This window comes from Dama dama, chromosome 30, assembly GCF_033118175.1.
Source record: "Dama dama isolate Ldn47 chromosome 30, ASM3311817v1, whole genome shotgun sequence".
Taxonomy (NCBI): Eukaryota; Metazoa; Chordata; class Mammalia; order Artiodactyla; family Cervidae; genus Dama; species Dama dama.
In genome coordinates, this window is record NC_083710.1 from 25,320,705 (window position 1) to 25,334,750 (window position 14,046).

At 42.3% G+C, this 14,046-nt stretch overlaps 1 protein-coding gene across 1 annotated transcript in view; it reads left to right on the top strand.

The window, feature by feature from the left end:
- Window positions 1–5,526: 5,526 nt before the first annotated feature.
- The window catches only part of VPS36 (vacuolar protein sorting 36 homolog), a 30,199-nt gene continuing 21,679 nt past the window's right edge, over window positions 5,527–14,046 (top strand). The window contains exons 1-2 of the mRNA XM_061133596.1: window positions 5,527–5,686; window positions 13,833–13,901. Of these exons, the coding sequence (XP_060989579.1) occupies window positions 5,591–5,686; window positions 13,833–13,901 (165 nt within the window). The 5' untranslated portion in view covers window positions 5,527–5,590. The remainder of the gene's footprint in view (window positions 5,687–13,832; window positions 13,902–14,046) is intronic.

Consider the following 14,046-nt stretch of genomic DNA (forward strand, 5'->3'; position numbering starts at 1 on the left):
CTTGGACTTGGCCATGTGAGAGGAGTCGGCCTGCTACGTCTCTGCTCAGTAGCAGATAGAGCTCTTCTTTAGACGCTCACGCTGCATTGAGGAAGGCAGAGGAGAAAAGTGTTGTCTGGTGTGTTTACTGAGGGTTATAAGTGTCCACTGCTGTACCCAGAGCGTGTGTATTTCCCTTTCACAAATATTCATTGCCGCATCACCGCCCTGAAGTGGGAAGTTATCAGGCTCAGTAGTTACATGTCCACGTTGGCACAGATTGCAAAGAGGAACTGAAATGAGGGTCTACTCTTCCTGCAATGCAAGAGACGCAGGTTCCATCCCTGAGAAGATTCCCTGGAGAAGGAAATGGCAACTCACTCCAGTACTCTTGCCTAAAAATGCCATGGACAGAGGAGCCTGGCCGGCCACAGCCCAAGGGGTCGCAAAGAATTGGACACCACTGAACGAGTAACGCTTTTCTTTCACTTTTTCCTCTGTACTACACAATTATCAGATGTACTACACAATTATCAGAAAAAGAGGAGAGGAAGAGAAAAGTTTAAAATGAGGATAAACCCTTGTGTTATAATCCTGTGAAGGCAAAACCAGCGTTTCTCATAGGCATTTTGTGTATTTGTACGTTTAAGTGTGCTGCCATAATCTTTCAGTCCTCATCCAAAAATATTAACTTCATAAAACACAAACACCTAATGGATGAGACAAAATGAAATAATTTAGACCTAGATGGTTTTCTGAATGATGAGGAGTGGGTGGAGAGATAGAGTTCTGGGCTGTGCCTTTCTGGTTTTGAGTACAGTGATCATACCTTTTCTCTGCCTTGCTTGATCACTGAACCTAGGTTTGGCTGGAATGTTTCAGCCAGATTTTAAAGGTGGAGAAAGAGACAGGAAGATGTAATTCCAATCTTCCCTGCCCATGTTAGAGGGCCTCCACAGATGGCTGTCAACTGTGGTCAGTTTTTCCCATCTTTCTCTGCTTTTTTTCCTTCAGGCATTTTATGCTAGAATCTTGCTAAATTAGTTTGGGAGGTTAGTTTGGGATATTTTGTAGTTTTGTTTTGTTTTTTCCTTGATGAAATATCCCATTTTTAGTGTAACTTTGCCTACACTTAAGGCCATCTTTGGGAGAACCAACAGTCAAACAGCACCATCACCAGCCCTAAGACCTCACTGCTGTTTAGATATTACTGTGAATATTGTTGATTATTTACCAAAATTTCACTGGACAGGTTGGGTCACCAGGGATTCCCATTAAGTGACAGAAAACAGTTTAACAAAATAGAACAGTTAAAAAGTGTTCGACCCTCCAAAGCATTATGCTAAATGAAAGAAGCTAGCCACAAAAGGTCATATACATGTTATGATTCCGTTTACATAAAATATCCAGAACAGATAAATCCATAGAGACATAGGGCTTCCCTAGTGGCTCAGATGGTAAAGAATCTGCCTGCAATGCAGGAGACCGGGGTTTGATCCTTGGGTTGGGCAGATCCCCTGAAGAAGGGAATGGCTACCCACTCCAGTATTCTTGCCTGGAGAATTTCATGGATAGAGGAGCCTGGCAGGCTACAGTCCAAGGGGTCGCAAAGAGACATAACTCAGATTGGGGGCTGCCAAGAACTGGAGTCAAAGGGAAATTAGGACAGACAATGTGTTAGGGGCTTTACTTTGAAGTGATGGAAATGTTTTGAAACTAAGTAGAAGGGCTGAAATTTTCAAGCTTCCATTCATGGCTTGGTCTTTCTGGTGATCAGCCCTCATTCAGGAGCCATCCAGGAGCCCACCCGGAGTCCTCTCATTAGAACAAGATATACTCCTATTGCTGTCATCACTATGGAATTTACTAGGGTTTCAGTTCTATGCCAGGTACCTGGGGCAGAGACCAATATGTATTTTCTATCTGACAATGGATGCATCTCAAAAACAGGACATTATGTTTAAGAAGTCAGATACAAAGGACTACACACCTTATAATTTCATTTATATGAAATTCTAGAAAAAGCAAGACAATAGTGATAAAAGGCAGATCAGTGATTCGTAGAGGCCAGGAAGTATGTGTGGAGGGATTTGAATACAAAGGGATCCAAGGAAACTTTCTGGTGTGATGGTAATATTCTCTACATAATGGCTACACACACACACACACACACATATGTATTGGTAGTTAAAACTCATCAAATTGCATATTTAAAAATTGGTAAGTTTTATTGTATATAAATTATACCTAAATAAATAAAAGAACCCAAAAGAGAGGAAGGAAGGAAGGAACTTGTGCTCAACTGCATTTTTGGACAAGAGTCTCAGTGTTGAATTGCATCAGATGTCTTTTACAATTTCTTTGATGATCATTTAATTTTCTTCTGTGGTCTATCAGTGGGTTAAATTTTTTGTTAACTTTTTAAAAAACTTTTTATTTTATATTGAAGTATAGACAGTTAACAAGTTTGATAGTTTCAGGTGAACGGTGAAGGGACTCAGCCATATACATGTGCTGTGTGTGCTCTGATCCTTTGGGGCCCTAGGGACTGTAGCCCACCAGGTTCCTCTGTCCATGGGATTCTCCAGGCAAGAATACTGGAGTGGGTTGCCACTTGCTACTCCCGCGGATCTTCCCGACCCAGGGATCGAACCTGAGTCTCTTGTGTTTCCTGCATTGGGAGGCGGGTTCTTCATCACTAGCGCCACGTGGGAAGCCTCAGCCATATATATATATACACATATTCAACGGGTTAAATTTTAATAATAGTTTTCCTAATATTGAATTGTATTTGTACTCCTTGGATAAACTGTACTTGAATTGTGCTGTCATTCTTTTACTATTCTGTTTATTTTTGCTATTAATAATATTTTAATATAAACTTTTGCATTCATACTAATGTGACTGTTTTTTAGTATAGATTCCTGTGGTATTTTTGTTGAGTTTTGGGATTAGTGTTTTTCTGGCTTCACAAACAGAATTTGGAAACTTTCCTTTTTTATGCTCTGGAAAACTTTAACTGCTAAAAGAATTATTTTTTTCTGTCCAGGTTTTAAAGAATTCACCTGTTAATCTGTTTGGACCTGAAGTGTTTTCTGGTTTTCTTTTTTTGCTAACTCTTTGATAACTTTCCCAATTTTAGGCTTTAAAAATCCTTTTCTGGGGTTAATTTGAACGTTCATGGTCTCCCAGCACAAGTTTTCACATTCATTTGCACAGGGTTCTGAAAATCATCTTTTATGAGACTTGCAGATGTTCAATCCGAGTTTGTGTCACTTTTAGGGTCTCCAGTAGCTGATGCTCATGCACAGCCTGGAAAAGAAATCGATGATTTCAGAGGCAGTCCTTTCCCATGTTGAAATTTCCAAGTAGGATAAAGCATTTTGTTGTAATGAGCCAAACTGTATCTTCCAGAAACTCAAATCATATAATTTATCACTGGGAAGGGCATTAAGAAATGATCTGGACTCTGAGAATTCCCTGGCAATCCAGTGGTTAGGACTCTGTGGGGCACTGCAGGGGCAGAGGTTCGATCCCCCGTCAGGGACCTAAGATCCCACATGGTGCAAGGCAAGGCCAAAACAATAACAACAAAAACCAGCCCAACTCTCACGCAATCTCACTTCCCCTTCTGTTTTTGAGCAAAGAAACCAACCCATTTCTTTGCTTTTCTTGGCAGCAAAATTCCTCAAAAGGATCGATCATTTATGCTCCCTGTCTATAAGTCCCCTCCTCTTTTTCTCTTTTAAAATCAGATCAGGAAGATTTTTTCTTCCACCATCCCATTGGACCACTCCTGCCAAGGCCACCAATATGTCCACCTGAGAAAAGCCGGGATCAGTCCCCCAGCACCTGCCTCATCAGCAGAACTGTCACAGCCCAGCTTTCCTCCTCGCAGTACCCCCTCTTCTCTTGGCTTCCAGAACCCCACACCCCCCTGGTTGTCTCCCTATCTCACCAGCAAGCAGCTCCTTCTCCATCTCTTTCTCCACACCACTTCCTCCCCTGACCTGTATGCTTTGGTGTAAATGAATATTCTGCAGCTCCTGAGCAGGAGTTGTCCACACTGTTAGCCACTCTTCAGGACAGAGATCATCTTTTGATTAAAAGGTATTGAGAAATTGTCTCATTGGCAAGTGAAAAGAAGAAACAAGAATAGAGGGGAGGGAGGTGGGAGAGGGGTTCAGGATGTGGGGGACACATCTATACCTGTGGCTGATTCATGTTGATATATGGCCAAAACCAACACAGCACTGTAATTATCCTCCAATTAAAGTAAATTAATTAAAATAATAATAAATGGTCAAGTGGCAAAAAAATAACAAAAACGATAATATCTAATGTAGCCAGGGTAACTTGGCTTGGATGAAGAACAATTTGCTGGTGGTACTACGTCCTGCCTCAACAAGTTCCCACTGTGTAGCAGCTTTGCGAAACATGGGTTCAAACTCTTAAAAGCAGTCATCCTACTTTGGGAAGACACTCTAAGAAAATAATCCTAAAGGGGAAAATACATATCAGTTGTAGAAGTACAAATACAGGTGCTTCATTTATAATGCAAGATAGAGAAAGAAATGAAAGGGACAGCAGCCAAGGCCCAGCAGGTGGGAGTGGCAGTCAGGGACTAGTTTGCAGAGACCCATCCACAGGTAAATTATAATAGATCTATATAGTCCTGAAATACTAGCTAGAGTAAATTTGTGAAGTCTGTGTTAATACTGGAAATGTTTAAATGAAAAGGATTTTAATTGGGAAAAAAGTGGGGCACAAAATAGTACCTTTTTTCTTTTTTTACAAAATAGTTCTTACATATTGATTGAAGCTGTGTGAAAACAAATCAGGTCATAAATATTCATCTGGGAAAAAAGTTGTCAATGACAGGCTTTAATGAACACAGCAGCATGCTGGGAAGTGACAAGAAAACGGCACAAATATGCAGGAATAGTGTACAATCAGGAGGTCCAAGCTGCGTTCTGGGCTCCCTAAAAGTCTCTTGTAATCTCTGGGTTTGTGGCTGAGGACAAAGACCCTAGAGAGTCCCTTGGACTGCAAGGATATCAAACCAGTCAATCCTAAAGGAAATCAATCCTGAATATTCATTGGAAGGACTGAAGCTGAAGCTCCAATACTTCGGCCGCCGGCTGCGAAGAGCCGACTCATTAGGAAAGACCCTGATGCTGGGAGAGATTGAAGGCAGGAGGAGAAGGGGACGACAAAGGACGAGATGGTTGGATGGCATCACCGACTCGATGGAGACGAATTTGAGCAAGCTCTGGGAGATGGTGAAGGACAGGGAAGCCTGGCGTGCTGCAGTCCATGGGGTCGCAGAGTCCGACACGACTGAGCGACTCAACAAGGACAAAGAATGGGGTGGACGATCCCACCGGGACTGTGGCCGATGGACCGCCAGGGGGCGCACCAAGCACGTCTCCACGTCCCCGAGTGCCCCTGGGGCCGCGCGCGCTCCGCAGGGCTCCGGGGCCAGACAGCTGCCTCCCGCCGGTCTCCGCCCCGCCCGCCGCCAGGGGGCGCCGCAGGCTGCCCGGCGGCTCCGCTCGCCGTCCCGGAGCGCCAGCGCGGGCGAGCGGCGGAGGCCGGCCAGGCGGCGGCCATGGACCGCTTCGTGTGGACCAGCGGCCTCCTGGAGATCAACGAGACGCTGGTGATCCAGCAGCGGGGGGTGCGCATCTACGACGGCGAGGAGAAGGTAGGGCGGCGGCCGGCCGGGCCTCGCTCCGCGACCCCAGCTCCCCGGCTGGCCTCGCCGATCGGCGCCGCCCCCGCCGTCCACGCCCGCCCGGCGCCGGGCTCCGGCCCGACTCGGGAACGGCTCCTGGGGGGAGCGCGCGGGCGGCGCCCCTCTCCCAGCCCGGGGAGAGACCCCCGCTCCGGGCGGCACGGCGGACGCGGGCAGGGAACCCCGAGTCCTCGCCCCCGATCGCGGCGGCCAGGCCGGTTCCGCCTTTGTCCCGAGGCCGCCGGGTCCTGCGCTCCCGAACGGGCGTGGCTTCGGGCGCCGGGACCTGGGGGAGCCCGGGGGACAGGGCGGTCCCGGCCGTAGCGGGAGCGGGGCGAACCGAAAGGATTTCCGAAGAGAAAAGCCCGCCTCTCCTGGGACGCCTCGGCCAGAGGCTCTGTGTGTGTTGATTGCTCGTGGTCCGGGAGAGACGTTGGAAAGGAGGTTTGATTGTTGTGTCGAGTGATGGAACAGGCCGTGCCTGGTAATCAAAGCGTAAACCATAAAGAGGTGTGTTTGCAGATAGCAAGGAGAAATATTACCTGTGTTTCACGGACGCGTTAACATTCACTGGAGACTACCGTCATACTACGAACGATCATCCTGTTCTGAATGATATGTATGAGATGAAATTAGGGGGAAAAAATTTGCTCATCAGCATTTTTAGTTTCCAGAAGTTTTCACCTGCTGCCTTTTCTTTCCTTGCAGTTTCCTTAGAGAGAAACTTCCTCTTGTACTTTGGAACTCGTTGCCTGACCCAGACCTTTTCCGGTCTGTACTTGAGAGTAGCTTGAGGCCTCCTTCCTTCCAGGGCGGGGCTTACACAGCCACCCGAGGCACCGCTGACATGCCTGGGAACCCCGGCAACCTGCCTCCTGGAGGGCATTTTTGCATGTTTCCATTATTGGGTCGAGATCTTTTGTTTGTTTGTTTGGACTTAGAAACTCTGTTTGCTGGCTTCCTCCGTGGCTCAGCTGGTTAAGAATCCACCTGCCAAGGCAGGAGACACGGGTTCGATCCCTGGGTCAGGAAGATTCCCCTGGAGAAGGGAATGGCAATCCACTCCAGTATTCTTGCCTGGAGGATCCCATGGACAGAGGAGCCTGGCAGGCTACAGTCCCTGGGGTCGCAGAGGCAGACACTGGGTATGCACTAAACAACAACTCATTTTACTGCTTCAGTACTTTTATGAACTTGATCTCAAATTGGGTTTGCATCTTTTGGTTGGCAAGATTAGCTAAACGTTTTTGTTTTTGTAAACCGAGGTTCCACGTTTGGAGCTGTGGTGACTGGAAAGCTTAATCAACCTCTCCTACCTTAGGGGATTGGAACTTCCCCACACAACTGGTCTTCAAACATAGCTCCAAAGTCAACCCCCTGATGGCAGTCTTGCTTTTGCGGATCACCACAATGTTGTTCTGCCTATTCCAATATGCAAATTAGAGACATCTTGGCTAACGCACAATACTATAATATCTTTAAAACAATAAAAAATCAAAACTATTAGTAGTTGAATATAAAAAAAAAAACCATTGCTGAATCAGCAAATTTTAGTTTTTCCTTTATTTATTTATATTTCTGCTTGTTTTCGGGGACAAGTAGATATAGGTATTCGAGGATTAAGAAAAAAGTTATGGGAAAAATTTAGTTGAGCCTTTTGATTTAAGTCAGTTCTTTTTTTTTTTTTTTTAAATAACAAATTCTTGTTACTGAAGTTTAGTTAATTTACAATGCTGTGTCAGTTTCAGGTGTGCGGCAAAGTGATTCAATTGTTTTATATATATATATATATATTCTTCAGATTCTTTTCCATTACAGGTTATTTGTTGTTCACTTGCTCAGTCATGTCAGATTCTTTGTGACCGCATGGACTGCAGCATTCGAGGCCTCCCTGTCCTTCACCATCTCCCAGAGTTTGCTCAAATTCATATCCATTGAGTCGATGATGCCATCCACCCATCTCATCCTCTGTCGCCCCCTTCTCCTCCTACCCTCAATCTTTCCCAGCATCAGGGTCTTTTCCAATGATGTTATTATGAGATATATAGTTCTCTGTGCTATACAGTAGGTCCTTGTTGTTAGTCAAGAATTCTTGACTGTTCTGCAAGCTGAGGGTGCTTCAGGAGGGGTATATGTGTCTTGGAGTCGAAGCAGAGCTCTAAGGCACTGTGGTCCCCAGGCCGGATCTACTCAGTCGCTTGCTGAGCCTTCTCGAGTATCACCTGAGGCCAGACTGAGTCCCAGGGGCAGTCTTGTGTCCTGGCTTCCTCGCTCTGCTGGAAGGTGTCCAGATGGCCTGTGGTCTGAGGATTCCAGGAAGCTGCACATCAGCTTGCATATGGGAGCAGGGGCCCTTTCAGAATCTCTCACTGGGCCCCTGGTCTCAGCGCTGCCGTGCAGACCTCCCAGCCTTCTCAGCTTTGCCCTCAACCCATTCCCCCAGCCAGCGGGTGCAGGGCTAAGACCAGTGGATGCTCTCTATTCAACCATGTGTCTCCTGGCTCTTTGTGAGTGTGAAATACATTAAAACAAGCAAACCTTGAATAAACATAGTACCTACTATGTGCCAGAAGCTTTTCATAATTTAATCCTCTCAATGGGCATATGAGGTGACTATTTTACTGAACGAGAAGAGAACTCTCAGAGGCAGCATGATTTACCTAAGATCCACCGAAGTAGATTACCAGAAGCGTGTGTGCTCAGTTCTGTCCGACTCTTTGGGAACTTATGGACTATAAGCGGCCAGGCTCCTCTGTCCATGGGATTCTCCAGGCAAGAATACTGGAGTGGGTTGCCATTTCCTTCTCCAGGGGATCTTCCCGACCCAGGGATTGAACCTGATTTACCACAGAGCCAGGGGTTAAATCTCTGCTGATCAGATTCCCAGAGCCTGTGCTTTGTTCAGGGTGCTGGAGCGCTTCAAAAACAGCAGTCACCAGTGCAGCCCCTTTCTGTCACGTAATGTGTATCTTCCACATGCAATATGTTTATGAAATAGCGTATCCTCTGAAAATGAGGACGCCGACACCCTCAGTGGGTGGTTGAGAAAACTGCAGCCTGTCCAAGGTCACACAGTTGGTAATGGTGGAGCCAGACCATTGCTCTTTCCACTGCCCAGGTGCCTTTTGCTTGTTTACACAGGCACAGTTTTCATGGGCCCCTTATGACCAGATAATGTGTTGTTTTCGTAAGCATTGTAGACAGGTCATTTGTTTCAATTCACAGAAGCGTCTGTTAGCCTCAGCTAATTTAAAAAGTAATGTAAGAAGGTTAGTGGTGTGTAAAGTGGCAAGTTGCCAGCTTATACTAGAAGATTTAGAGACTCTTTGCGACCCCATGGACTGCAGCATGCCAGTCTTCTCTGTCCATCACCAACTCCCAAAATTTGCTCAAACTCATGTCCATGGGGTCGCTGATGCCATCCAACCATCTCATCCTCTGTCGTCCCCTTCTTCTCCTGCTTCAGTCTTTCTCAGAATCAGGGTCTTTTCCAGTGAGTCAGTTCTTCGCTTCAGGTGGCGAAAGTATTGGAGTTTCAGCTTCAGCATCAGTCCTTCCAATGAATATTCAGAACTGGTTTCCTTCAGGATTGACTGGTTTGATCTTCCTAAATTTTAGGAATTTACCCTTGGGAAATAGTCAGAGATGCATAAAACTGTAAAAACTATAATGAATGCACATGTGCATGTCATCAATATTATATGTATAGATAGATATAGACATCTCTCTCTCTCTATATATATATATATAGATAGATAGATAGATAGATAGATATAGGCTTCCCAGGTAGCGCTAGTGGTTAAGAACCCACCTGCCAATGCAGGAGATATAAGAGACGAGGGTTCGATCCCTGGGTTGGGAAGTTCCCCTGGTGGAGGGCATGGCAATCCATTCCAATATTCTTGCCTGGAGAATCCCATGGACAGAGGAGCCTGACAAGCTACAGTCCACGGGGTCACAAAGAGTCAGACATGACTAAAGCAACTTACAGAGCACACAGCATATATATATAATTTCTTATTCTGCAGTATAGGGAAAAATTGGAGGCAATCTGCATGTCCACTATGGGGCTTGGTTAATTAAATATGACATGCCCTAACCAGTTTGAGGAATGACTAACAATAGGCTGCTAAGTGAAAAAAGCAAGTTATAAAATTATAAATATCATGGCCTCATTTTAAGTTTATATCCACACATCCTGGCTAGTCTAATTATGAATGATTTCATTTCTGTTTTCAGACTTAAAAAATTTTTTTTTCAACAGCATATTACTTTTATGACAGAGAAATGTTAAATCAAAACAGTAAGAGCTTATTCAGCGAATGCCCAAGTTATTTTAACTACTAACTTTTAAGTAGTTGAAATTATTCTAGCTCTGAGTGGTAAGCACAAACCAGCCTGCACTTGTCTGTGGGCTTGAGCTCATAATCCCTTGCAATCCCTGAAGCCAAGGATTATTACACAATGTCCTCACTAGCAGCAGCAACGCTTTACGCATTACGTGTGCACATTGTTCACCCCATAGTAATGAAACGTCCTCTGGCTTCAGCTTTAAACTCACAGCCTTATGCTTGGATTTCAGACAGATAAGGTGCAGTTTCTTAATCAGAACTATTTAGTTATGCTATGTAATGTGGCATCAGGTACTCTCAAGTTGACAAAATATTTGCTTCTGGGAAAGGGTAAATCTTACTCATTGGCAAAAAAGAGATTTTTAAAAATAGCTTGAACTCAATCATTTGGTTTTGTGTATGCCACATTAACCAAAACATTCATAGCCAGACCAAAATAAGTGCCAGGAATGTGTATGTGTTACTTCAGATGTTACTTCTCTGAGGTGCTGAAGTGCTTGGTGGAGTAATCTCTCTCAGAGTGTCTTCAGCCAGGCAGTGCAGCAGGTTTCTTCCCATGCATGCTTGTCAACCGTATTATTTAAAATCACTAATGTTAAGATATTAGTAATATAGTCAGTGTTACTCTTAGAAAACCATTACTCTTAAAAACCCCTTTACTCTTAAAAACCCCATTACTCTTAAAAATGTGCTTACCATTTACTCTTAAAAACCCCATTTTTTAAAACTCATGTTAAAAAGTATTGGTTATGTATTAGAAGAAGCCCCTAGTGGCTCAGATGGTCAAGAATCTGCCTGCAATGCAGAAGACCCAGGTTTGATCCTGGGTTGGAAAGATCCCCTGGAGAAGGCAATGGCAACTCACTCCAGTATTCTTGCCTGGAGAATTCCATGTGTTAGAAAAGGACTTCTGACAAAAAGAGTGTTTCTGCTTATGTTTGATTTAATAAAAAATAATTTATATACATTTCAGAGTTGCATGAAGTCATATATGCCTGTAACAAATTCCTTTGTCTTTTCTTATTAGATGAATAATAAAGTTTTTAAAGATGGGTAAGCTGAAAGAAGTAGCCTGAGATAATCAGTGTTCCTTTACCCATAAACAATTACTTTTGACACATTCTGTCTGTGTGATTGTGCACGTGTGTGGGTAACCATGCTATGTGTGTTGCTTTCTTCTTTATTAATATCAGGAGTATCTTGTAATACATTGTCAAGTGCCTATATAAGTACATTTATGAATATTTTTACTTAAGAATGATATATAATAATGTTCTAATTGGTTATTTACTTGATATACATTTTTAACCACAGTATTTTAAACTCAAAATATTTATTATTTGTAATAATCTGGACCCTTACTAAAATCCTTTCCTTTGAGTTTCTATTTTATAAATAGGATCGAGCTTATATCTTTTGAAATAACTGCTCCTCAAAAGGATATGAGCATGTCCTCCCTATGGCCAAGTCTACTCTCTAGCAATTAGAGTGAATAGAAGCTTTCAATGTATCTCTTGCTTTCAACAGAAATGAAGAGGTTTGGCTTTTCAGTCTTTTTGGGTTCCAACTCCAAAATTTGCTTATTTGTGTAATTTACAGTGCATATCAAGAACCCACCCTGTACGTTAGTCACTCAGTCATGTCTGACTTTGCAAAATATTTCCAGTACATAGTAGCAAATTATGAGGATTAAAAGTTTGGTCCTAAAGACCTAGCTGGCTTTTTTGTGATTGTATTATAGTTTTAAAAAAATTTTAACATTTATATTTTGCATAAATGACACGATTCCATGATAAAAAATAAAAAGTTACAAGTCTGCCTCCCATTCTAGGAGGGAGACTTGGTCCCCCAGTTCCCCCTCAGAAGTCCCCAGTGCTTCATTCTAGAGTGATGCATATATGTCATACACAGGTGTTTGTGTAAAATACAGTCTTTTCCCTTTTAAAGTATCAACTTATACTATGCATACAAAGTTCTGAAACTTTGCTTTTTTCACTTAATCTATGTAGAGAATTTACCATATTTCGTTAATTCTAAATGTACGTTCCCCTAAACCCCCTTCTCCCCCACCACACACATTTTAACAACTCTGGAAGCCAGATATAGCTTATAATTAATGGCATCTTAGATTTTATCAAATACAATAAATACATAAAGAGTCTCATTCTTTTTAATGGCAAAATTGTCATTCCTTGTGTGGATGTGCATTTCTCTGTCGATGGACATTTCAATTGTTTCCTATCTTTTGCTTTTAAAGAACAATGAGTAACCTTGTACACATGTGTAAATTCATCGGTGGGATAGATTTCTAGAAGGATATTGACTGGATCAAAGGATTGGTGTATTTATATTTTTGACAGATGATAATGCACTGCCCACCAGCGACATGTGCAAATGCTTATTTTCCCAGCGTTTCAGCAGCTCAGTGTTCCCGAACTTTTGAACCTCTGCCAGTCTCATGGGTGGAAAGTTTGTCCATCTCAATTTGCCTTTTTCTTATCATCAGTGAGGTTAACCATCAGTTAATGTGTTTAAGAGTCATTTGTAGTTCCTTTTCTGTGAACTTCGGTTCATAGTCTTTACCCATTTGTCTTAATGGGTTATAGAATATTTTCTTACTGATTTGTAAGAGTATTTATATATTAAGGAGACATACATGTTTGTCTCTGATGTGAGTTACAACTGTTTCTTCCAGTCTTCCATCTTTGCTCTTGATGATTTTTGCCATAAAGAATTTGTGTGTGTGTGTGTGTGTGTGTGTGTGTGTGTGTGTGTGTAGGTGAATTGTTCATTCTTTTCCTCTAATGCTTATGGGTTTACTGTTTTCCTTAGATTTTCTCCCCTCTGAAGTGATTTTAAAAATTCTTTTATGATTTTTCTAGTGCTTTTATAATTTTTAATGCAAATAATTTTATACTTGTTAAATTAATTTTCAATTTTTTAACTCTGTCCAGATTTTATTTTGGTACATTGTGTTAGGTATAAATCCTACTTTGTTTTTTTTTTGTCCCTACTGAGCAACCCAAGTGTCTTATTGAATCTCCATCCACACTTATTTTGCATGTGTTTGTGTCTTTTTCTGGATTTTCTTGTTATTTAAAAACCATTTAAAAAATGTATATGGGTGTTATACACCTTCAGTCTCATGGTAAAAATTCAATCAATAGTGAGATAAGTGGTTTTGAAAAAGGGCCCTTTTCTTCTCTTTCTTCCATTCCTTCATACTTTTTCTGAGATAATACTAACAGATCATTGAGTATTGATCCCATTTAGACCTTTTTCTACTATTTATCTGTGTTCATAGTACATATACACATCTATCTGTCTATTTATAGATATATCTCACATGTAGTTTGAGGAATATGGAGTTTATTGATATCTATCTGCCTATTTGTCTAATTACATTGTATGCAGTACCCTTTGGTTGCTTTCTTCACCTCTCATCCTATGTCTTACAGTTTCATGATAGTTTATATAGCTCCACCTCATCATTCTTTTTCATCTCTGCCTGGATTTCTAGTATGAATGTATCACTCCTGATTTAGCCACTCCCCTACTGTTACATAGCTAGGTGGTTTGCAATTTTTCCCCTAATTTTAGCAAGACTTATGAAATGTGTAGCATTGCTTCTCTTTGACTTATGACAAACCTAATTTCAAAATGTTTATGTGATTGACTTACTATTGTGCAGTTCATGGGGAAGAAAATCTGGACCATGTTGTGTGATGTGTTATTAATGTTTTGTGATGATCTTGTTTTTCTAGATAAAATTTGATCCCGGGACCCTCCTTCTTAGTACGCACCGTCTAATTTGGAGAGATCAGAAGAATCATGTAAGTGTGAATTATTTGCATCAGTTCTAGGTTTTAAGTCACTAATTTCTTTTCTTTCATTTTTTCTTTCTGGCCAAACTATAAGTAGATGTGATAAATTTTTGCTTTCAGATGTCAGAAGAATGTTTCCCATGATCTCTCTCCA